This window comes from Oncorhynchus mykiss, chromosome 13 (assembly GCF_013265735.2).
Source record: "Oncorhynchus mykiss isolate Arlee chromosome 13, USDA_OmykA_1.1, whole genome shotgun sequence".
Taxonomy (NCBI): domain Eukaryota; kingdom Metazoa; phylum Chordata; class Actinopteri; order Salmoniformes; family Salmonidae; genus Oncorhynchus; species Oncorhynchus mykiss.
The window spans coordinates 14116589-14139885 of record NC_048577.1 but is presented as its reverse complement, the minus strand read 5'-3'; the positions used below and the strand labels follow the sequence as shown (position 1 = coordinate 14139885).

General features: G+C 44.3%; 2 protein-coding genes across 11 annotated transcripts in view; both read right to left on the bottom strand.

Annotated features, from left to right (window-relative positions):
• The window catches only part of LOC110485715 (RNA binding protein fox-1 homolog 2), a 38353-nt gene extending 36011 nt beyond the window's left edge, over positions 1–2342 (bottom strand). For 7 of the 8 annotated variants that reach the window (XR_005035459.1, XR_005035458.1, XM_036940356.1 and 4 more), the window contains exon 1: positions 1262–2342. Coding sequence is in view for 6 of the 8 variants with exons in the window: in XM_036940356.1 (XP_036796251.1) it covers positions 1262–1519 (258 nt within the window). In the remaining 2 variants the exon portion in view is untranslated. The remainder of the gene's footprint in view (positions 1–1261) is intronic. The other variant, XM_036940359.1, reaches the window with a different exon arrangement.
• An 832-nt stretch (positions 2343–3174) lies between these two features.
• On the bottom strand, positions 3175–14736 carry LOC110485714. Of its 3 annotated transcripts, XM_036940354.1 has the most exons (18): positions 13963–14399; positions 12902–13066; positions 12279–12397; positions 10861–11050; positions 10673–10785; positions 8994–10572; positions 8605–8729; positions 8071–8314; positions 7665–7789; positions 7462–7561; positions 7131–7247; positions 6706–6878; positions 6086–6183; positions 5706–5833; positions 5286–5466; positions 4009–4159; positions 3620–3699; positions 3175–3352 (listed from the first exon to the last, which is right to left on the bottom strand). In XM_036940354.1, the coding sequence occupies exons 1-17, from the start codon at positions 14345–14347 to the stop codon at positions 3622–3624; spliced, it is 4071 nt and encodes a 1356-aa protein (XP_036796249.1). In that variant the 5' UTR covers positions 14348–14399; the 3' UTR covers positions 3175–3352; positions 3620–3621. The 3 variants fall into 3 exon arrangements, with proteins under 3 accessions (XP_036796249.1, XP_036796250.1, XP_021412528.2); XM_036940355.1 differs by lacking the exon at positions 13963–14399 and adding an exon at positions 14609–14736 and having other exon boundaries at positions 3175–3699; XM_021556853.2 differs by having other exon boundaries at positions 3175–3699.
• Between the last annotated feature and the right edge of the window lie 8561 nt (positions 14737–23297).

Below are 23297 nucleotides of genomic sequence, written 5' to 3'. Positions count from 1 at the left end.
AGAGGCAGTTCACCACTATACTCTCCTACAGGGGTGCTGAAAGACAGTCTCCCTCCCTATTACACGAGGGCAGCAAACTGGACAATTATCTTCCATTACCGCTACTTACAATGGCAGAGAGAAGGGCATTTTACCTTTGGATGGATCAGTTAACTTCCCGCTGCAACTTAATGCAACATGATACATTTAGTGCGTCACGTGACATCCTGCCTATGTATTTCTCTAGAGATGTGGAAAATATGGGTATTTGACAACACTGAAAATTACTGGGTAGCCCAGTCAATTTGATTTGGTTTAAATAAAATCTGTTGTGATGATACTGGCAGTTCCATCAATTGCATCATTAAGTGGTAAATGTCACCGCCAAGTGCAATAGACTAAAGCATGTGGGTTTGACTTGTTACAGTAGGACTAAAGGACTAAATACACAACAGGCAGTTATTGTATCCCAGTCATAGAATGGGACGTCAAATCAAGGCCCCCCCGCCCAACCCCCCAAAATCACACACGCAAACATTTCACTCCCATTATAAACCAAATACTATCAACACCAAGACGCCAGACGAAGTACGACTGTTTAGCGTAACAAAGGTTACTTTTGTTTACATTCCGGCTATTTGAAAACATGCTTTTCTCAGTGATAGAGGCCAAATGCCGCAGCTTTCGACGGAGTATAATAATGTAACCGCTGGAGAAAGAGCATAGCCTGCATAAGTAAACATGTCGTTGAATAGGCCTACAATAACAAAGGGCATCTGAAGCATTGTATCGTTTCAGGAAAATGTCCGTTTTGAGTACACTCCGTGGTCATCGATATTAATAGGATATATATATATATATATATATATTACTTGCCGAGTCTGCGGAGAGCTAAAACGCAGATACCATAAACTACTACTAGGCTATCCTATTGTGCGGGTAAACTCGTACACCGCTCTCTCTCTCTCTGGCGACACACTAATTAAATCACACCAATAAATAGATTAAAATGGTCGGAAGATAATTAGCCTAGCGACCTCATTCGAGTGCTTGATTAAATAGCATCGGTTAGCATGGGGTTTCCTGTGCCATGTGTGGTTTTAATTTCTACAGTAGCGAATAATTAGGCTATTAGCAGCCTATCTGACATGAAAACACCAGTTTGAGATCAGAGCTTATAACAGCGCTTTGCTTTGTGTTTTGGATGTAAAGCATGCCAGTGGGCGTATTAATTCGAAAAACAGAGCAATTCAAATGCCCACTCCTCTCGGTTCCTTCTCACCTGGCCGACCTCTGCGACTACTCCAGATGCGTCAATCCGGGGACGCTTGCACTCTGCCCCGACCGATTCCACAAGAGCTGCCGACGTCTGCGCGTCAGATGCTGGGTCTCCTCGCTTCATTCCCCGGAGAGCTGCGCCAGAAGCCCCGGTCGAGTTGGGATGCACCCCGGCCATTGTGTCCTGGAGCTCTCGATCCCGGTCCATGATAGCCCGAGATACAGGCAGCATGATTGATGTTACGTCGGTCGACATTAACATTTAAAAACGCCTGATGTTCCCTGTCTAGTGCTAGAATTTTCACCTATCCTTTCTACCGTGGCCTCTGTCGAACTATTTTCTGTGGTTTGTAAGAAACCGATTGGGGTTTTATATAGTCTGTCACTTGTATCCACTGTTATGCAACCCTTGATATTAAAGATGATCAGATGTGTATAATCTGATCAATATATTCGATATAACTACTTGTTTCTTTAAAAATTGTTGCCCGTACAGCCATTGATACGATGCAGATTACAAATAAATTCTGTACAAAATTAGTCAACGTTAATTTTCACCGGTTCATAGCCTTGTTTAGGCCTAGCCTACCAACGTTAGTCATGAAACGTTACAGCAATATTGAGTCTGCAGAAGGCCTAGACTATTTCATCGTTTTATTAACCTAATTAATTAACTACACTACTTAATAATGATACTGTGCCTGGAATAATATGCCCATTCACCGTTGACCCCTTATTTGTGCCAGAGACAGAAATATTTTACGAAAATACATCAACATCCTACCTCAAGCGCAGGACTAAAATCACTAAACATGTCTTCCCTGACTGCTATTGCCTTTTTCAGTCTACTCGTCAGACTTTTTCGCATGGAGAGGGTTATTGAAAGTCAATCCTGAAGAACCATCTCCCCATGTTAGTCTTCCGTTCTGTGTTAGATGAATTCCCAAAACAAAAGACAACGGGGCTGCGGTATTTCCTTTACCGTCTTCCCTATATATATATATATATATATATATTTGTTTCGTCCTTATCCCGGTGTATTCTTGCGGCGTGTACACTACAGAAAGGAAATGATCTTCCCTCCCCCTCTGTGCTCTCGTGTAGGTCCCTCCCTCGCTCGCTCCCCTTGGACGTGCGCCCTCCTATCTTCCGTTCTCTCCCCCCCCCCCCCCCTCCCCCCCCCCCCAAAAAAACGCACACACTAGCATGGAAGCCACAAAAACGCAGTGTGCCGCAGTGCTTACAAACAATTAAAATGCGGGGGTATGAGAGGGCCATGTTCATTTTCACAGCATTTTGAACCTAGACTTCTTTAACCAGCGGAATATGAATGACGCATGATTCGCGTGCTCCTCCTTTAAAATAGACTAGAGGCCTACTAACCTGTGCTGTAGAATAAAATAAAAATGTCGAAGGTGACAACATTACTCAGATAAATGTGCCATTGAGGTTATAACATGATTGTGCTCCTATTATTACACAACAGCCAGTTCAAGGTCTTCGGACCCCTCAACTACAAATCAAGAGCCTCAGGAGGCATTCTCAATCCTGGTTTAGAGCTTGGCTGACACCCAGTGGTCAAAATGTATGATCTTCATGGGAATTAATGACTATAGGCTGATATAATGTATGTATGCATGTGTGTATGTATGTATGTATGTATGTATGTAAGAGGTCTGCTAACTTCTAAATACTAACCTATAATATATATTCAAAAGCCATTTTAGACAGTAATCACATTGAATGCTATAATGTATGGAATAACATTGGCTATCCAGAATGTTGATTCAGGCCGTTGTCTAGAACCGCCATAGGCGGAGTCAGTGTGAACGTAAACAATTGAGTACAGCACTGGAGGAATCAGCTTCATGCCATCCAAACTAGACTAGACTGCCTGGGAGCAAGAAACACACAGTCTCCTTTTAAGGGGTTTTATTAGTGGTGAACGAGCAGCCTTTGGCCTGGAGATGAAAACAGAGGGAGAGGAAAGAGAAATTACAATGGAAATGTATTAGTGAAGTTGAATCTGTTCCACTGACAAAGAAAATCCTACCAGTTAATCTTCCATGACTATTGCTTTCTGTCCATCTTTTCTCTGTGGAACAGAATCAGGAAATGCATTAGTCCTCTTAAATAATTAAAGTAGCCTTAATTACAAAACCATATTTTTGCTGTGTGGCACCACACGTCAGCCTTTTGCTCCATTTCTGGGAATTAAATAATTATAATTTAAAAAAAATAAATAAAAAAAATCACATGCGAGTTATGGATGCATCCCAAACTCCCTATATAGTGCACTACTTTTGACCAGGGCTCTGCCGTATCCATAGTGGCTGAACATTGTGACCGTGCGGTTCCTTACAGTCACTGGCCAAAGCATCCCTCTACACACAGGCTGCCGTCCAGCGGCGAACACACTTCAGTAGAACACATGAAGTAGATCTGGGTGAAGGAGAGAACGAGAACAGAGGAAAAGGGAGGGTCAGATGAGAAGCAAGTCAGCCACACCTACAGACAGAGCTGCTGTTACTGGCCTCTTCTTGCCTTTGGCTAGGTCTCAAGGCTCCTGTTGTTCATGACCATTGATCGATTAAAGGGCTAAACAGGTGAAATGAATGGAAGGAAACTGTCATGCACTGCCAGATCACTGAGAATGGAGCAAAGAAAAACAGGGGAAGATGGCTACTTTAAATCTTAAGACAGCCATTGGCTCCAAGTTAAAAATGTCTAGTGCAGTGGGGCAGCCCTCACCTCTTCATGGTCCTCCAATGTCTGGGTCTGTCCAGAGGTGAGGAACTGGAAGGTGGAGATGGTGAACCTTCGTGTCTGGCCGTGGTGGAAGGGTGGGGGTGGAGGAGATGGGTGAGGCTTCTGAGAGGCCGGGTCCAGATGGTTAGGACATCTACGCAGAGGCGAGAATGTGGTTATTCAGCGCAACAAGAAACTCTTTCTGAAGATACTTCCCTTTTCCTCCAGCCCTGTGATGGTCTGCCCACGGACGTGTACAGTTTGTAAATGTTAAATCATTTCATGGGAAATGAATTACTTTAAAATTGTACCTCAAAAATGAGTGAGCGAAAAAAGTATTGGAACAGTGACATGTTTTGAAATGAAACGATTCAATGACTGAGGTTTAAGTGAAGACTGTCAGCTTTCATCTTTAGGGTATTTTCATCTATATCGGATGAAACGTTTAGAAATTACTGCACTTTTTGTACATTGTCTCCTACAATGGGGGGGGGGGGGGGGACAACAAATTTACTTGTGTATTAAAGTAGTCAACAGTTTAGTGTTACATCCCATATTCCTAGCACCCAATGATTACATCAAGCGTGTTACTTCAAACTTGTTGGTTGCATTTGCTGTTTGTTTTGCTTGCGTTTCAGATTATTTTGTGCCCAATAGAAATTAATGGTAAATTATCTATTGTGTCATTTTGATTAATGATAAGTTAGCATGTCTTGGGGGGTATGATATTTGTGCGTCTAACTTTATCACTTACGTTTCATTCAGGAATATCCATAATCATAGCATCCACATTAACGTAGAAGTGTTTAGAAATATTCTATTCTTATTTACAATTAAAGTGACATGTACATTATTTATCATTCCTTTCTACTGGGCACAATATAATCTGAACCACCAAAACAAACAGCAAATGCATCCAACAAGTTAAATGTAATCATTGGGTGCTAGGAATATGGGAGAAAATACTTAAACTGTTGACTACTTTAATACGCATAAGTCAATGTCACAATGCTTTTGGTGGCGAGATTACGTGCAACAAGTGCTGTAATTTCTAAACGGTTCACCCGATATGGATGAAAATACCCTCAAATTAAATCTGACAGTCTGCATGTTAACCTCATAGTATCATTCCAAATCCAAAGTGCTGGATTACAGAACCGAAAAAAAATTAAATACATTTTTAAAAAAAAGTTTCACTGTCCCAATACTTTGAGCTCACTATCGTTGTTGAACACAGACATGTAGGAGCCTAGAAGGTCAAAGGTAACCCTGCAGCGTACCCATTATAGAGGAGTACCCAGACAGTCTGTCCTGATCTGGGGTAGGCCACGCAGTAGTGTACCAGCAGGACCACTTTGTCATCTGGGGGGTTGAGCAGACGCACCTCAAGGTGTAAGGGTTTACCCAAGAGCATCTGCAGGGGCCGGTGGTACTGGGGGTAGAAGCTACTGTACTGCTCGTCTGGAGTGGAAGTGGGGGAAAGGGTGTTACTTTAATGTGTTAAATAATAATGTTCATCCTTTCCAGGTGCTTGACAATGTTTCTTGGCATCCAAAGCAAATTGACATACTGTTAAAATGCTCTAAATGTGATCTTTATAAGTTGACATGCAAGACTGACCACTACCACTTGGAGTGTGGAGTTGGAGAAACCGACAGCAGCAAAATGGGTGAGATGTGTGAGCAACTAAAGCTGCGTACCTGTGGCAATCCTGAGCTGGACCCCCAACACGCCCTGGGCCTGAATGGAGGGGCCAAACGAGGGGGTCTTGACCAGGAAGCCAACACTCACCACAGAGCCAGGAGTGTACTGGCACTCAACCAGCAGCCTAGGAGCAACAGGAAAACAGCCGGCAGGGAGGCCACAACTTATATTACAGAATTAGTCAGAAACTTCATACATTCCTGCACTGAAAAAATATAAACTCCATTCCTATGGAATACGTCACTCAATAAGATAATAATGCATTGAATTATTATTATTGTTGTTCTCTTGTTTGATCGGAATGCATTTCTTTGCCAAGTAACAGTGACACGTGCAATTAACAGCCTGTGAACCCCAGTGGGGGTTTATAACTGACCTGATAGGAGAGTCTCTGGTGATGGTCCCATAGTTGAGGGTGATTGACTGGACCGTGTTGATGATCTCCACCATGTAGATTACCGTTTGGCCAACCTCCTGTTGGAACAATAGGGTCCAGTTCAGTAGGGAGAAAACGTTTTCAAACTGAACTTGTCAAACACAGATTGATGTTGTCCACTGCAAAACATTATGCTACATGAACCCTATCCAGATGTTGTCAATCACTGCCTGACTTTACCAAGTAGAACTGTTAAAAGAAAACAATTCACCCATTTTTTTTTTTTATGTTATGTCTGAGCCATGTGTCACTTCACATGTTGTCATGTGCTTCTGCATTCTTAAATCAGAAACTTATCAGAAAACATTTTGGGACTGTATCAACTGTAGACTAATTAAACAAATACCAAAATATAGTTTGACTGAATGTTCCTTTAAGCCCAGTGCCCTCCAGAGAACACAAATTGATTCAGATTCTGACATTTTGGAGAGCAATGTTAATGAACTGCACACATTCAGTAACCCATGAGGCTAAATGGAGTCCCAACCATTGCTAATCAACTCCGACTTTAAAAAAATGAACTCAAAAACTGTACAAGAAGATAATTAAGGGCCACTCACGTATCTGTGGGCCCCGCAGCCGCCCAGTGGGATCTTGAACAGGGCGTAGTCTGGGGTCACCCTCTGAGGGGCGCAGGTGGGGTTGCCAGCGGCAGTGAGCAAGGCGGGGGACAGAGGGGGGTCCGTGAGGGAGGCGGGAACCGAAAAGACAAAGTGACGGTCCAATGTGCATTCTGGGAAAGGACATGTATACACTCTGGGTTAGCTAAAGGTTATATAAAAGGTCATGATCTAGAGTGGCATTCCCCAAGGTTTTGACTGATATTGGGACCCTATATATCTCAGACAATTAAGATTCATTGCAGGGGTGAATCTTATTTGTATTTTCTTGATTCCTCGTGTCCTCTTCCTGCATTGGAGAAGGTCAGGAACGGACAAAAGAATCAAGAAAATACAAATTGTGATTCATTTGGGGTTTTATTTACCATCCATGGAGTAGTAGCAGGCAGAGGTGCTGTAGCAGCAGCCCAGAGAGAGACACTCTGCCTGAGATAGAGCGCGGCGGCCGCAGGGGAGGCGCTGGTCACTGGGAAGGTTACACTCTACAGGGGATACACAGGAAATGTCAATGGACAGGAGTGACCAGTAATCTGAATATAACATCCTACATATCCCCTTATTTCCATTCAGACAACACAGGACAGGTAAGGCTCAATACTCACTCACCATTAAAAACAAATTAAGCCATTTTAAAAAGATAGAAGTTTCAGTCATTAAAGCATTCATCAGAACGAGGATAACCAGTTATGTTTCTACCTTGATGAGAAACGGGTATGGAAACTGGACAGGACAACTGGGCCTTTCCTTTTTGTCCATTCAACGTGGAGTAAATCACATCTATGCGGTGCTCTTTACCCTGTTAGGAACAAAGATAGGACTCAGTTTAGCCTTTTAGACCATAATGAATGAGATTACACGGACAGGGAGGACCTGATCCTTGATCAGCACATAAAACACACCTGGACAGTCATGTGACAGGAGTTGAAGGGGAGGTTCAGGGTGATCATGCCATCCTTTCCCTTGCTTGCCACATACCCACAATGCTTTGGGGCATACTTCAGGCTCATCTCATTCCCTTCGATGTCTGAGAATGATTTGTAGCCATTATTGCACAATCACTAAGACATTTTGAAAATAAATGCCCATATTTTGTCTAACAAAGCCATTATTTACATTTAAGCCCAAACTGCAGTTCTGGTGAAACATATGGTACTGCACAAACCAACACATTGTCACCCCCACCCCAATAAACTGAAAAAAGCTTAGGTCCTCTCAACCATGTTAGAGTTCAACTCATGCAGGGATGATGACAACCATATGCACCTGAAACACACACCATCCCCCAACAGACACACACACACTTACCCTTGACAACGACTCCAGATATGGGACCTGGGGGAAGCTCCACCCTCATGTGGCGAGCAGAGCAGAAGACGTGTGGCTTGGGGGGAGTGGGAGGCCTGGTGTGGGTCATCGGTGGGAGGGTGGTGGTAGTGGTGTGGGGTGATGGGGTCACAGTTGACGAGCAATGGAGCTCCAGAATTCTGTATTGCCCCAGGACTGTGTCCCAAAACTTCAGGGGGAGGGAGAGCTGGTGTGGGTTGAGGGCCTGGATGAAAAAAAAGGAGGAAATGTTGGGTTTAACATCCAAAACCAACAACTCCCACTTCAATGGGCCACATCAATATAGCAAACGGAGGTCCATTTTCACAGCAAATACTTCAAAATGAAAACAGGGTTATAGTCACCAAGCAACAAATGGAAGAAAACTGACAAACAGGGAGGGACTATCTGAACCTGTCCAATAAGGAACTCATTTTCCGTTGCGAAACGCTTCGTTTCATTTTCTACTCTGTGCAGTAATGAACACGACCCAGATTTAAGTTCTGGGGGACTCACCATAGCCTGGCTGTGGCAGGCAGGGAGAGGGGAATGGAGGATCACTCCACCACCCTTACTCAACTGCAGGATGTATCTACAAGCCGCCGGGGCACTGGAGATAGATACCCAGCCATTCATCTGATCTGAAAAGAGCAATGCAATTCACATGCAAGTCAGTGAGCATTAACGTAATAAAAGTGAATCATGGGCCCGTGTGTTCTTCCTGATTGGGTCGTATGGTCAATTTAAACAGCAGCCCACGTCACAATTGGGAGGGAAGACAGGGGTCTAAAATCAATTCCTTTATAGATACACAATGAAGCAATCAATGCAGCAGTTTGTACATCAAATAAGGGAATTCTGGACATCAAACACCGACCATGTGGTGAGCAGAGGGACATTCTGACCTTTGACCTGGATGGAGTCCAGGAGAGCAGAGGGCAGCGACACCATCATCTGTCCTGTTAGACAGTGGAGGGAGGGCCGAGGGGAGAGCGAGGGCTGAGGGGGGAGAGTAGGGGTGAGGATGGACATCCAAGGAGTGAGAGTAGTAGTGGAAGATATGGTACTGGAGGAGGGTGAGGGGGTGGTTGGTGAGGTCTGGGGTGGTTGAGTAGCACCAGGCAGAGCTGCGCCTGTGGAGGGAAGGGCTGGGGTGGTCAGAGGGGGGCTGGGGGTCAGGTAGAAAGGATATGGGTGGTGTGGCTGGTAATGTGGCACATCCACGGGATATGGGTAATAACTACAGATGGTATGGGCAGAGGGAGAGCAGGTGACTGGCTGAGGGTAGTGGTGGGGTGGGTAGACTGTGGGCATTGTAGGGTCCTGAGGACCTGAAGGGAGAGTCTGGGGAGGACTAGCTGTGACAGGGCTAGGCCCTGGGGTAGGTGAAGGGTAGTAGATGGGTATGAAGGGATAATGGTGAGGACCAGAAGGGGGGTAGTAAGGACCATATGGGTAATAGTATGGACCCACAGGCCATTTAGGAGGTTGGGTATAGGGATCAGGATTGGGGCTCCCAGTAGCAGACATGGGCTCTTCAGTAATCAGGGCCTGATTGGTCATGTGGACCCCATATGGGTCATTTGGATCAGCAGCTGTTTTTGGAGGTTGGAAAACAGGTGATGAAGGTTTGGATCCAGAAGGGGGAGGAGGAGATCCGGTAACAATGGGGTAAGAACGACGTTCAAAGGCAGTAGGTGTTATAGGAAGAACAGGTTCAGTATCAAGAGGTGGAGGAGGTTGTTCGGTATAATATGGAAGAGAATGTTTGGTATAAGCGGCGGGAGGAGGTTTGGTATAAGCGGCGGGAGGAGGTTTGGTATAAGCGGCGGGAGGAGGTTTGGTATAAGCGGCGGGAGGAGGTTTGGTATAAGCGGCGGGAGGAGGTTTGGTATAAGCGGCAGGAGGCGGTGGTCGGATAGCTATAAGAGGAGTAGGATAGACAACAGAAGAACTGTGGACACCAGGGGCGATTTCATTATAATAGTCGAGCATGGGATCGTGGGTAGGGGGCGGGGAGAGGTAAAAGGAGTCACTGTGGTCTCCAGAGCCGTAGGGGTGATTCCCAGGCCCCATGGGGAAGAAGGGCTGCTGGCCTGGGTATCTCCCTGGGAGAAGATGATGGGAGCCATGGTATGGATTGTGACCAGGGTGGAGGAGAGGGTGATAACCAGCTCCACCATAAGGGAAATGGGGAATTTGGGGATACATGCCATGAGGGAGGTGGTGGGGGAACGCAGGAAGTTGGGGCATCTGTTCCTGGGCTGGGGGTTGAGTATAAGGGGTGATGGGTGGAGAGGTAAGGGGAGGGCTGGTGGAGGGAGCAAAAGTCACAGGGTCAGGTATCTGCTGCTGTGGGTCACCAGGAGAGAAGGGTTGAGAAAATGGAGGGGAGGGAAAGAATGGAAATGGAGGAGGGTGGTGTGAGGGGCAGGAGAGGATGAAGTCCTGGCCGTCCAATAGGACCAGTCGATGAACTCCATTCTGGAAGAGGAAACATTTGATTCATATATAAGCTCAATTCAATGCTAGAGTGGACTCTAACTTAAACTGAATGATTGAGTATCAACTTCCTACAACTTACTCCGATGGTCACACATGGGGCTGTAAAGGGAACATAAAATATGATGTCTTCTGAGTGGGACTCCACTTGGTAGGCACACTCTTCAGACACAAACGGCACCCACTCGCCGTTCTCTGTTAGGGACAGAGAGAGAATGAATGAATCAGTCATAATCCAAATGGGAACATGAGCAGAACAAGCCAACTCACCTATGACCTGTAGTGTGTGTATGACCTCCTCCCGTCCATGTATCTGGATGGCCATGCCAAAGTGGGAGCAGAGTACTGAGGGGACAGAGTTTGGGTGGACAGGGTGGGGTCGGGGGTCAGGGTGGGGGACTGGGCAAATGATCTTCACAGGGCTGCCCCACCACAGCATGGGCAGGACATAACTACCATGCTGATAGGGGGGAGGGAGAGTGAGTGACGAAGAGAGGGGAGAGAGAGAACACAGACAGTGATTAATCGCATGTTCTAGTATGTACAAAAGCAGGGTGGATTGTAGAGTGAATGGACAGGAGGCAGTCTGACTGGAGGTTTCTAAGAGGAACAGAGCATCAAGGCTGAAATAACATTTTTGCAGCTACCTACAGTATTCACTTTGAGATGTTGATATTTTGGTTCATTAATATTAATTAGTATTTTCAAAAAGTAAAAAATATTTTAAAAATTATCTTTAGTTTATCGAACTAGTCAACCTTTTGATTCACTTTAAGCACTTAAAATGGACATAGGTCAATCATTTCAAATCTCACTACTTTATATTACACAATTTAAAAATCCATTTCATAGAGTGTTACAAACTGGACTATATTTAGTAACTTACTTTTTCTTTTAGTAACTTACTTTGATTTGGTCTAAATAGGCATTTGGCAGTCTAATTTCAGTTTACTGTCTAACTGCCATTTCTGAAAAGTCAGACTACCCACATGCCAACTCACTTTTCTCAGCTTCACTTCACTTCCACAATTCCTTTCATCTCATGGTTTGGTTTTTGCTCTGACATTCACTGTCAACTGTGGGACCTTATATAGACAGATGTGTGACTTTCCAAATCATGACCAATCAATGGAAATTAAAATCACAGGTAGACACCAATTAACTTGTAGAAACATCTCAAGGATGACCAATGGGAACCAGGATGTACCCGAGCTCCATTTGGAGTCTTATAGCAACAAGTCTGAATACCAATGTAAAGAAGGTATTTTTAATACATTTGCCAAAACTGTTTTCCCTTTGTCATTATGGGGTACTGTGTGTAGATTGATTTAAATAAAAAAATAAAAAAATCTTCATCAATTTTAGAATAAGGCTGTACATAAAGTCAAGGGGTCTGAATACTTTCCCAAATTCTACGTACATTTTTCATTGGAAAAATGGACAATCCGCTCTGGACAGAATGTGCGTTTTTAGGCTGACTTCAAGTTGTCCAGAAATGGATTAGCACGATATGCAAATATGTGCATATTTAATGACAACACGTCATTTGCACATTTGAATACAAAATAGCTATAGTTGGGTTACAGTCAACTGGTAAAAGTTGATTGTGATATGATTGGGGTGGGAGAGTTAACCTTTCTTTAAGGGTGTGGGGCCTGGCTTTAAGCAACCTGGGGAAAATATTCTACCTCCTGCATGATGTAGCAGCCATCGTATGGTGCCATCATCACCATCTCTCTCCAGGTAGTCTTCACATGGTAGCCACAGGACGGCGGCAGCTGGAACAGGGAGATGGGAGAGGTGCCCGCTGGAACAATGAACAGGGGCATATTCAATATTCAGGAACCTACCCGAATTTGTCCAATATAAACACTTGTTTGCTTCTTAAAAACAGTAAATGGCTTCCATAATGAATACTTAAGGGCCAGGAGCTTCCAGATCACATGACCTTGCCAGGAAAAACTCCTGGGGTGTACTCATTTAACAGATTCCGTTGCAAAATGTTTGCAACAGAATTTGTTTACTCTAGGAACCAAATGGAAGGAAACAGTGCAGACGGAACAAAACGGGGAGGGACCTGCATTCAATTTGTCCAATAGAAACTCTAGTTTTCATTGCAAAATATTCAGTTTGGAGTAAATGGTTTCCCGTTGCAAAACGTTTTGCAACAGAATCTGCTAAATAAATACACCCCTGGCCCCAGACAACTAATCTAATGAGCCCATTTAATTATATTCCATAACAAGTCACTGATGCTTTCGCATTGTGGTAAAGGTATTTTAGAAATATTGGGTGGGTCTCCAACACTTACCTCTATCCACCAGTAGATGTGTGTATCCTCGTCCAGATGCAGTGAGCATCATGAGGTTGTCATTACACTGGACCAGAGGCCTCATCGACAGCCATTCACTGGAGTGGGGGTTGTGGTTAGCTGATGGACCATAGACCTTCCCTTGAAAACTGTGGCCTTCAAAACCTATTGGATAAAAGGAGTGATCTTTATCCATGCCCAAACACCAATTGAAAACGCATAAACTACTGATAAGATGTGGGCTTAATATCACATATATTAGGACGACTGCTTGACCTCACGCAGTTCCAACTCCATTAAGTTTGCTGACGACACGACAATAGTAAGCCTGACTACAAACATCGAGACGGCCTACAGGGAGGATGTTGGCACTGACCGCATGGTGCCAAGTAAACAACCGCTCCTTCAACGTCAGCAAAACAAAGGAGCGAGTTGTGGACTTCAGGAGGAACCAGGCTGGGCACCTCAGTGGAAACGGTAAAAAAAAAAAAAACACATCAAGTTCCTTGGGAAGGTGAAATGGTTAAACAACACAGACACCTCGGTTAAGAAGGCACGACAGCGACTCTTCAACCTCAGGATGCTGAAACCCCATTGAGAACATACTGTCGGGCAGCGTCACAGCAAGGTGCCACAGAGGGTGGTATGCTCAGTCGAACGCACCATTGGGTGCATACTAACCTCCAGGACACCTACAACACCAGGTGTCATAGGAAGGCCAAGGTGATAAATCTGGGACCCCAGCCACAGCCTGTTCTCCCATCACTCAGACAAGGGCAGTACAAGAGCATAATGGTAAAAACTGGAAGACCATCAGGCTGCTGAATAGTCACCTACCTGCTCCCCTGTCACTCTCCTTTTAACAGACATGTACCCTGCCAATGAACATTTACCATTGTTAGTGTTGTGTATATTTTATTTATATTCTTTATTATTACATTCGTTTTAATTTGACCTGCATTGTTGGAACTCAGTTTAAGATGCACATTACAGGGTTGCAGGTGTAATTACAGGGTACATGTGACTATTACACTTTACTCTAATAATAGAAACAGATTCACCTTTGAAGACTGCCTGATGTCCAGCATTGTAATCCAGAGATCTTTTCTGGACATTGAAACCATTACGCACATTCAAAGGCGCCCGCAAATCAGTTGACTTTAGATCAATGTTGGGTTGACTCGAATTATTCATAGAGTTCTCAAGATTCTGTTCTTGAATGCTGGAATTATTAACAGTATGTCGAAGATTGCGCCGAAGAATGGCCAGTTGTTTTGTTTTGATCCTCGGCTCTCTGTCAGCATTTGACGCATTTTCATGATCCGAATTAAAACCATTGAGAACAAACTTTTCTACACTCAACGCACCACAGAACATCAAGTTAGAAAAAGCTACAGTTATTATACATAAAAACACAACTATGTTTGTCTTCTGTTCGGAAGACATCGCCAGATTGATGCTTCTGCGCAAGTGCGCATATTGGCCAACACTCAGGTAAAATCAACTGCAGGGCAATGAATTAGGCCTAATTAGTGAGGACCAATCAGATGGCAGCTCGTTATGAAAAAGGCCGATTCCGTCTCAATTAACCCTTGATAAGGAATTTTCACAACACTTTCCAACAAGTTTCTCAACATTTCCAAAAAGCTCTCGTTCCTTTTTGAAAAAACATGCAAATCTATGGCTGTGTCTACACTTGATCCTTACATGTGACTTCCGCTATCAGAATCGCATTGGAGATTGAAGAATCAATTGAAAAGACATGTCTAGACGCACAAAAGTGGCATTGTGTTCAAGGGGTTAGGGATGCATTGGCACTCCCTAGTAGGAGCAGTCCTCCATTGGAATGAATGGAATTCGACAGTATTTCAATTAAATATTTCAAGGACAAAATTACATTTATTTAAGTATTTTTTTGTTGTAGTGGGGACAGTAACATTAGTATTTTCTAAAAACAATACTTTAAGAAAATATTTGATATATGAAAAATACAAATAATGTTTAGCTCACACAATATAATTGAAAAGTATATATTGAAGTGTCTGTAATAGAATAAACGTGTCAAAAGAATGTAGACATTAATAAATTACTTTCTATAGCTTCCTAAATCTTCTTATTTTTTTACAGTTTACATCTTCAATATGGCGCCTCCTTTCAGTCATCCAGGGTTTATGAACGTCATTGGTCTGGACGCAATCAGGCAACCGAAAGCGCATACAGTGGGTGACGTCAGCAACACTCCGCCCACAAGTGTTTTGAGAGAAACAACCACATTCTTAGTGTATGAGGAACGTGTTTCCTGGCTTCATAAACGCTAGCTATCTTATTTAGAAAAAAATGTGTTATGTAATCTGTTTGCAAACCCTTTAGCTTTGCTGGCTAGTTACAGAGGTTAGCTGACCAGTTAGCCTCAGTAGTTGGCTAAAGCCATCAAGTTGTTGTGTTATCAGATGTAACCTGTTCCACCTTTCGCAGAATGCACTATAGTGCGGGAAAAGGGAAACCCGCCACAATGTGGACACGGTAGAAACATTGAAATGTAGACGCATGACGAGTTTGTAATTCCATGATCATAATAACAAAGCTGGATGAACTCTCAAATCTAGACACAGCCTACTGCGTTTAGACAGGCAGCCAATTCATTTTATTATTTTTTTTTACATAAATTGGTCTTTTGACCAATCAGGTCAGCACTGAAAAAGAGCCGTATAAAACGATCTGATGTGATTGGTCAAAAGACAAATTACTGGAAAAAGATCCCAATTGGGCTGCCTGTCTAAACGCAGCCTTAGTTAAGCCTCAAGGGGGCTTCATGTTCTGAGTTTTATACACATTAGTGATTTACTAGGCCTCAAATTATATGCTCAAAGTTTGTCTAGGCCTATGGGTTCATTTGATTGTGCGCATCTCACAGTATGGTCATCAGGACCTCAGATAAATTAATATAAATATCTGTTTTACTACAGTCTATGGTACGGCAACTGCACCGCCCACAACCGCAGGGCTCTCCAGAGGGGGGTGCGGTCTGCACAACGCATCACCGGGACAAACTACCTGCCCTCCAGGACACCAACAGCACCCAATGTCACAAGCCAAAAAGATCATCAAGGACAACAACCAACCGAGCGACTGCCTGTTCACCCCGCTATCATCCATTATCCCCTGTGTATTTAGATCTGTGTTCTCTGTTTGTCTGTTGCCAGTTTGTCTTTTTGTTTGTTTGTTCAAGTCCACCAGTGGATTGTGTCTCAGTGCCTGCTTTTTCCAGTCTCTCTTTTCTTGCCCACCTGGTTTTGACGCTAGCCTGTCCTGACTCCAAGCCCCCTAGCCTGACCACACTGCCTGAGCCTTCCTGCCTGCAGACCTGTACCTTTGCCTCCCTCTGGATTACCCAGAGCCTGCCTGCTGTCCGGTACTGTTGCCCCCCTCTGGTTTTCTGACCCCTGCCTGTCTTGACCTGTCTCTTGCCTCTGTTGGAACATTAAACTATTGTTTATTTGACATGGTCTGCATCTGGGTCTTACCTTCATACCTGATAGCTGCCTACATACACAGACTTGAAATCATTCAAAAATCTTATCTTCATTGACATATTTCCATAACATCTGGATGGTCTTGGGTTGTCACCTCACATTTCCTGAGAAGGAGAAACAGTTCAAAGCTTTTACAAGTGTATTCACTATTCTCACGGTTTAGAGGACAAAATAGATTGAAACACTGTCTGACATATGCTGCTCACCAATCAGTGGACTGCGGTGCCAGTGGGCCTCTCTCTTGGCACACGGGTATGGTAAGAATGGAGATGTCGAAAACCATAGAGATAAAGAAGGGTTCTTTACAAGAGGTGGGGCATGGAACCTAGGATTTGGCTGTTATTGGTGGAATTGGTATGGGGGGGGTAGTGATGCTGGATGTTTGGAGGGTTAGAAGGAGCTGGAGGTGCTACATACTTCTGATAGTGCTGTAAATTGGGGTCAGGGACACTGTATTGCTGGTAGAGAGGAGGATGAGAGCCAGAGGTAGGCTTCCTGGGACTACCAGGCTGAGAGTGTGTGTAGTGCTACATGTAGGAATAGTGGCTGGGTGAACTAGGATGATGGTGTTGAGGTCCAGAGGGAGGAGAAGGCCTATTCTGGTGGGATAAGGGGGCTGGAGGGACATACTTAGAATATTGGTTATGGTGCTGGACAGCCTCCATATGGGGGAGTTGTGGAATCTCTAGATCCTGTGGTGTGCTTGTTGGAGGAACAGGGGCAATATGCTTCCTCTGCAGGTGTTGATGCATAGAGGGACTGATGATACTGAGGGAGGAGGAGGAGAGAGTAGGTGGTTGAGTGAGAGGTCGGGTGTGTTGGTTAGGCTTCTCTTGCTGGGGAGAACTGGGGTGATTAGTGACAGAAACAGTAGGATCATATGTCAAAGCCACAAACGCAGGTTGATGCTCCACCTGCAAGTATTCTTGGTACTGCTAAACCCTTTGACTGCGTGATGTCTCAGCAGGCTGAGGTGGTATGGGAAAACTCAGGGGAGAACTTGAAAGGAACTGGCTTAAAAGGGACAGGCTTGATGTGGGGTGGAGTGGGTATCATGTGTAACTCGGGATTGTCGTGGATGAAGGGAAAGCAACCGGGGGCTTAGCTGGGGACTTGGTGGCTGTGAGCGGTTGGGAAGGGGTAACAACAGCCTTACCCCTGGTATTTTTTGGGGTGTCGGGTAACTTCCAATGTTGTACTACTGGGAGAGGGGGTTGGATGGTGAGAGGGGTTGGGGAATGGGTGGGTGTGAAATGGTTTGCGGTTTGTGAGGCAAAAAAATACATCGAGTCTGGAGATGCATCAGGCTCCTCATAAGAGTCATAGTGGGGATTGTTGGGGTGTTTAGGGTGTTGTAGGTAAGGGGTTTGGAACAGGCAGGAGAAAGACAGGTCCTTTTCCCTGGATTAGATCTGTACTGTTTACATGCCATTCTATAGGAGAGAGAAAACAATACCCTTACATAAGGCATACATTTTAAAATAAACTGACCAAATAAGCGTAATAAAATCCCCTCTGGAATTGCAGGTACCAACAGCTCACCCATTTACCCCTAATCATAATGCACAGGAAACAGTTATAATTAGGTAAGTAACATCAATGGCAGTTGTTACTGCATGGCAGTTGTGTACAGTTCCATACATAGCTTTAACATTACTGTAGTCCCACAAGATACGTTGGGAACTACAAACACCAGAGGCTCAGTAGTGTCTTCAGTGTGGTACCAGCGCAGGGACGCAGCATACAGGAGCGGCACCCAGTCACCATTCACTGAGGGGGGCGAGAAGGTTAGAGGTCAAAGACATTGCTCAGTGACCCCTGTTCAACTGGTTTAGGCTGCATCCTGATTCTCCGACCATCCTTCTCCCAAATCGTGCATATGCACACTCCCTGTCATGGATTTAACAATGGTGAAAACTCCCTTTAAAACCATTTCTTGCACCAATCCAATGCATGTGTGTGGAAAATTGAGATGCAGTCATAGTCAAGATAGATCATGTCAATTTACCATGGCATGAGATCAAAATTCCTGTACCTACAGTACTTACTCCACGGTCTCCTCTCCATAGATCATCAGATCCATCTCAGATCCCAGACATGTGGCCTGGGGAGAGGGCACCCTGACTGGATGCGAGGCCCTCACTGGAGATCCATACCAATACACTGGCAAAAAAATAAATATTTAACTAGGCAAGTCAGTTAAGAACAAATGCCTATTTACAATGACGGCCTACACCGGCAAAACCCAGACGACGCTGGGCCATTGTGCGCCGCTCTATGGGACTCCCAATCACGGCCGGTTGTGATACAGCCGTGACAATGTAGTCTGTCCCCTGCAAAAGGAATGGATGTTATTATGAGCAGAAATGTGGAAAACTCATTCTAGAAAGCTGCAATGCAAATGCAAAGTCATTATTCACCTTGATTCGCAATGTATCCATCAATAGAATTCCAAGCAGTAGAGACTAGCCAAGACTATTCTGAATTGTTCAGATGCATTACATGCCAAGGAATGATCCAAGACCAAGCATGCACAGAATGTAGACCATAACAGATTCAAGACCAAACATACACAGCATGTAGTCCAAAACAGACCCAAGACCAAACATACACAGAATGTAGTCCATAATAGATTCAAGACCAAACATACACAACATGTAGTCCATAACAGATTCAAGGCCAAACATACACAGCATGTAGTCCATAATAGATTCAAGACCAAACATACACAGCATGTAGTTCAAAACAGATCCAAGACCAAACATACACAGCATGTAGTTCAAAACAGATCCAAGACCAAACATACACAGCATTTAGTACAGAACAGTCAGAACAGAACTCCACGCAGTCTTCACAAGTGAGAGGGGCAGATGGGAAAGGACAGGAAGTGGAGAGTGAATACCTCCTGGTGAACAAAGCAACCATTGTAGTGTACCATCAGGACTGCCTCTGTCTGAGGTCTTCAGCTTGAGACCCTAGCCCGAAGGGAGGTGGGACAGGGCCAGCGGAGAGGCTGATTGGGGACAGGACCAGAGGAGAGGCAGGGATGTCCACTAGGAAATTAGAAGTAATGACGGTAATAAGAAGCAGCATCATTCACTGACTGGTAGTGAGAGAATTGATTAAGTCAAATACTACTGTCTGGACATTATGTAAGTGCTCAGACCACCTGATTGCTAATTTATACCTAGTCCTAAATGGCACCCTATTCCCTACATAGTGCACTACGTTTGACCAGAGCTCTATGGGGAATATATAGGGAATAGGGTGCGATTTAGGACAGACTCAGATTTAGTAAGTTTAAGACCGGTACAGTATTATTATAGGTTTTCAGCCACCCCAATAACCGGACTGACTAACAGGTCTTGAGTGAATGGATACAGATCTTTATTGAAAAGCAATGTTAACTGTGTTAAGCTAGAAGCTCCATATGACTTCCACAAGGCCTACGAGTGTAACAATATGACTTCCACAAGGCCTACTACAACATGATTTCCACAAGGTCTACTGCAGTATGACTTCCACAGGGCCTACTGCAGCATAGCTTCCACAGGGCCTACTGCAGCATGGCTTCCACAAGGTCTACTGCAGCATGACTTCCACTAGGCCAACTGCAGAATGACTTCCACAGGGCCAACTACAGCATGACTTCCACAGGGCCTACTGCAGCATGACTTCCACAGGGCCTACTGCATTATAACTTCCACAAGGCCTACTGCAGTATAACTTCCACAAGGCCTACTACAGCATGACTTCCACAAGGTCTACAGCAACATGACTTCCACAAGGCCTACTGCTGTATGACTTCCACAGCGCCTACTGCATTATAACTTCCACAAGGCTTACTGCAGTATAACGTCCACAAGGCCTACTACAGCATGACTTCCACAAGGCCTACTGCTGTATGACTTCCACAAGGCCTACTGCTGTATGACTTCCACAGGGTCTACTGCATTATAACTTCCACAAGGCCTACTGCAGTATAACTTCCACAAGGCCTACTACAGCATGACTTCCACAAGGTCTACTGCAACATGACTTCCACAAGGCCTACTGCTGTATGACTTCCACAGGGCCTACTGCAGTATAACTTCCACAGGGCCTACTGTAGTATAACTTCCACAAGGCCTACTGCAGTATAACTTCCACAAGGCATACTGCAGTATAACTTCCACAAGGCATACCACAGCATGACTTACACAAGGCCTACTGCAGTGTAACTTCCACAAGGCCTACTGCAGTATAACTTCCACAAGGCATACTACAGCATGACTTCCACAAGGCCTACTGCTGTATGAATCCACAGGGCATACTACAGCATGACTTCCACAAGGCCTACTGCAGTATAACTTCCACAAGGCATACTACAGCATGACTTCCACAAGGCCTACTGCAACATGACTTCCACAAGGCCTACTGCAGTATAACTTCCACAAGAGCTACTGCAGTATAACTTCCACAAGGCCTACTGCAGTATAACTTCCACAAGGCATACTACAGCATGACTTCCACAAGGCATACTACAGCATGACTTCCACAAGGCATACTACAGCATGACTTCCACAAGGCCTACTGCAGTATAACTTCCACAAGGCATACTACAGCATGACTTCCACAAGGCCTACTGCAGTATAACTTCCACAAGGCATACTACAGCATGACTTCCACAAGGCCTACTGCAACATGACTTCCACAGGGCCTACTGCAGTATAACTTCCACAAGGCCTACTGCAGTATAACTTCCACAAGGCCTACTGCAGTATAACTTCCACAAGGCCTACTGCAGTATAACTTCCACAAGGCCTACTGCAGTATAACTTCCACAAGGCCTACTGCAGTATAACTTCCACAAGGCATACTACAGCATGACTTCCACAAGGCATACTACAGCATGACTTCCACATGGCCTACTGCAGTATAACTTCCACAAGGCATACTACAGCATGACTTCCACAAGGCCTACTGCTGTATGACTTCCACAAGGCCTTTTTATTTATTTATTTTTATTTCACCTTTATTTAACCAGGTAGGCTAGTTGAGAACAAGTTCTCATTTGCAACTGCGACCTGGCCAAGATAAAGCATAGCAATTCGACACATACAACAACACAGAGTTACACATGGAATAAACAAAACATAGTCAATAATGCAGTAGAACAAAAGAAAACAAAAAGTATATTTACAGTGAGTGCAAATGAGATAAGATAAGATAGGTAAGGCAATAAATAGGCCATGGTGGCGAAGTAATTACAATATAGCAATTAGAACACTGGAATGGTAGATGTGCAGAAGATGAATGTGCAAGTAGAGATACCGGGGTGCAAAGGAGCAAGATAAATAAATAAATACTGTATGGGGATGAGGTAGGTAGATAGATGGGCAATGTACAGGTGCAGTGATCTGTGAGCTGCTCTGACAGCTGGTGCTTATAGCTAGTGAGGGAGATATGAGTCTCCAGCTTCAGGGATTTTTGCAGTTCGTTCCAGTCATTGGCAGCAGAGAACTGGAAGGAAAGACGACCAAAGGAGGAATTGGCTTTGGGGGTGACCAGTGAGATATACCTGCTGGAGCGCATGCTACGAGTGGGTGCTGCTATTGTGACCAGTGAGCTGAGATAAGGCGGGGCTTTACCTAACAGAGGCCTACTGCAGCATGACTTCCACAAGGCCTGCTAGTGTTACAATATATGGCTTTACATACATCTGTCAATTAAGAAGATTGGAATGTCCTGTTTCTGGAATGTGAACATCAGGATGTCTTTCCTACAATGGACAGTGGGGTCCACCGCTGTATAGCATGCCTATGATGTCTCTTCTGGGGTTCGAGCCCAGGGACTGGAGAGTAGATCTGCTGTTTAACTGAGGCAATATCTTCAGGACATAGGGTTACATTAGAACAGACACATTATCATGTGTTAGATATGATTGTCGCCTAAGACTAGAAATACACCTATGTATTTACTTACTTGAAAAGGTGTCATGGTCAGGCTGATATTGCTGTTGGACATTACCATGGTACCCACTGAGCATCCTGTAATTGACAACGTTCCCCAAGACATGTCCAAAGTAGGCCCACCTACTGTAGGCCCACCTACTGCTTTGAGGTGAAAAATCAAGTGGAACCACCAATTTGACCTCAGAATGTGAAACTCTACATGCGAAATTCGATTATAAAGCCAAATCTGCATATTAGACCTGACAGCTGTAATTCCAAACTGATTATGCAAATGTAGAGCGCTTCTCACATGTGTGGTTAATTAACTCAGACAAAACAAAAATCTGGTTGGATTTCATCATGGAAGAAAAAGAGACAGTAGAAAGAATTTGTTAATACCTTGAAATATTGAGGGTAAAAAGTAGGCCTATAGGCTAAACATTGCTATGGAAATGACGTGTGCAGTATGTCATTACCCAAAACACGAATAGGTATGGCTGTTGCTATTCTATTACTCATATTTTTGGTTGCTGCTGCAATACTGTGTACAGAGGGGAATTGGGTGTTGTTGTTTACTTATATGAATGTGAAGTAAAATACTGTATTTCTCATGTGTTGAGAGCTCATTGTAAAAGGGAGAGGTGTAGCCTACATATAGCTTTAAGGGCGGGGGGGGGGGGGGGGGGGGGGGGCTAGAGTGGAGCGCAACATGTTTGTTTGGTTCCTTTTAGAATGAAGAATATACTACAAACTGGGACTATTATGCACACATTATGTACACAGCCGTAATTGTTATTCCATTCATTCAACGAGCTCCTTTGAAGATCACTTAGCTTCACGCAGTGTTTTGATAGAGGGACACGTTGCCTATTTGTCATAGACTTTTAAAGTTCTTGACTTTTAAAGATATGAAAAAGTTTGAGGATATGG

Coding starts and splice junctions, on each gene's coding strand:
- LOC110485714 (XM_021556853.2), bottom strand. CDS start 14,347: ATGTCTTCCGAACAGAAGACAAACATAGTTGTGTTTTTATGTATAATA. Junction 8,730..8,993: donor GGACTCCATCCAGGTCAAAG/GTCAGAATGTCC, acceptor TGCTCTTTTCAG/ATCAGATGAATGGCTGGGTA. Junction 3,700..4,008: donor CATTGGAGGACCATGAAGAG/GTGAGGGCTGCC, acceptor TCCTTCACCCAG/ATCTACTTCATGTGTTCTAC.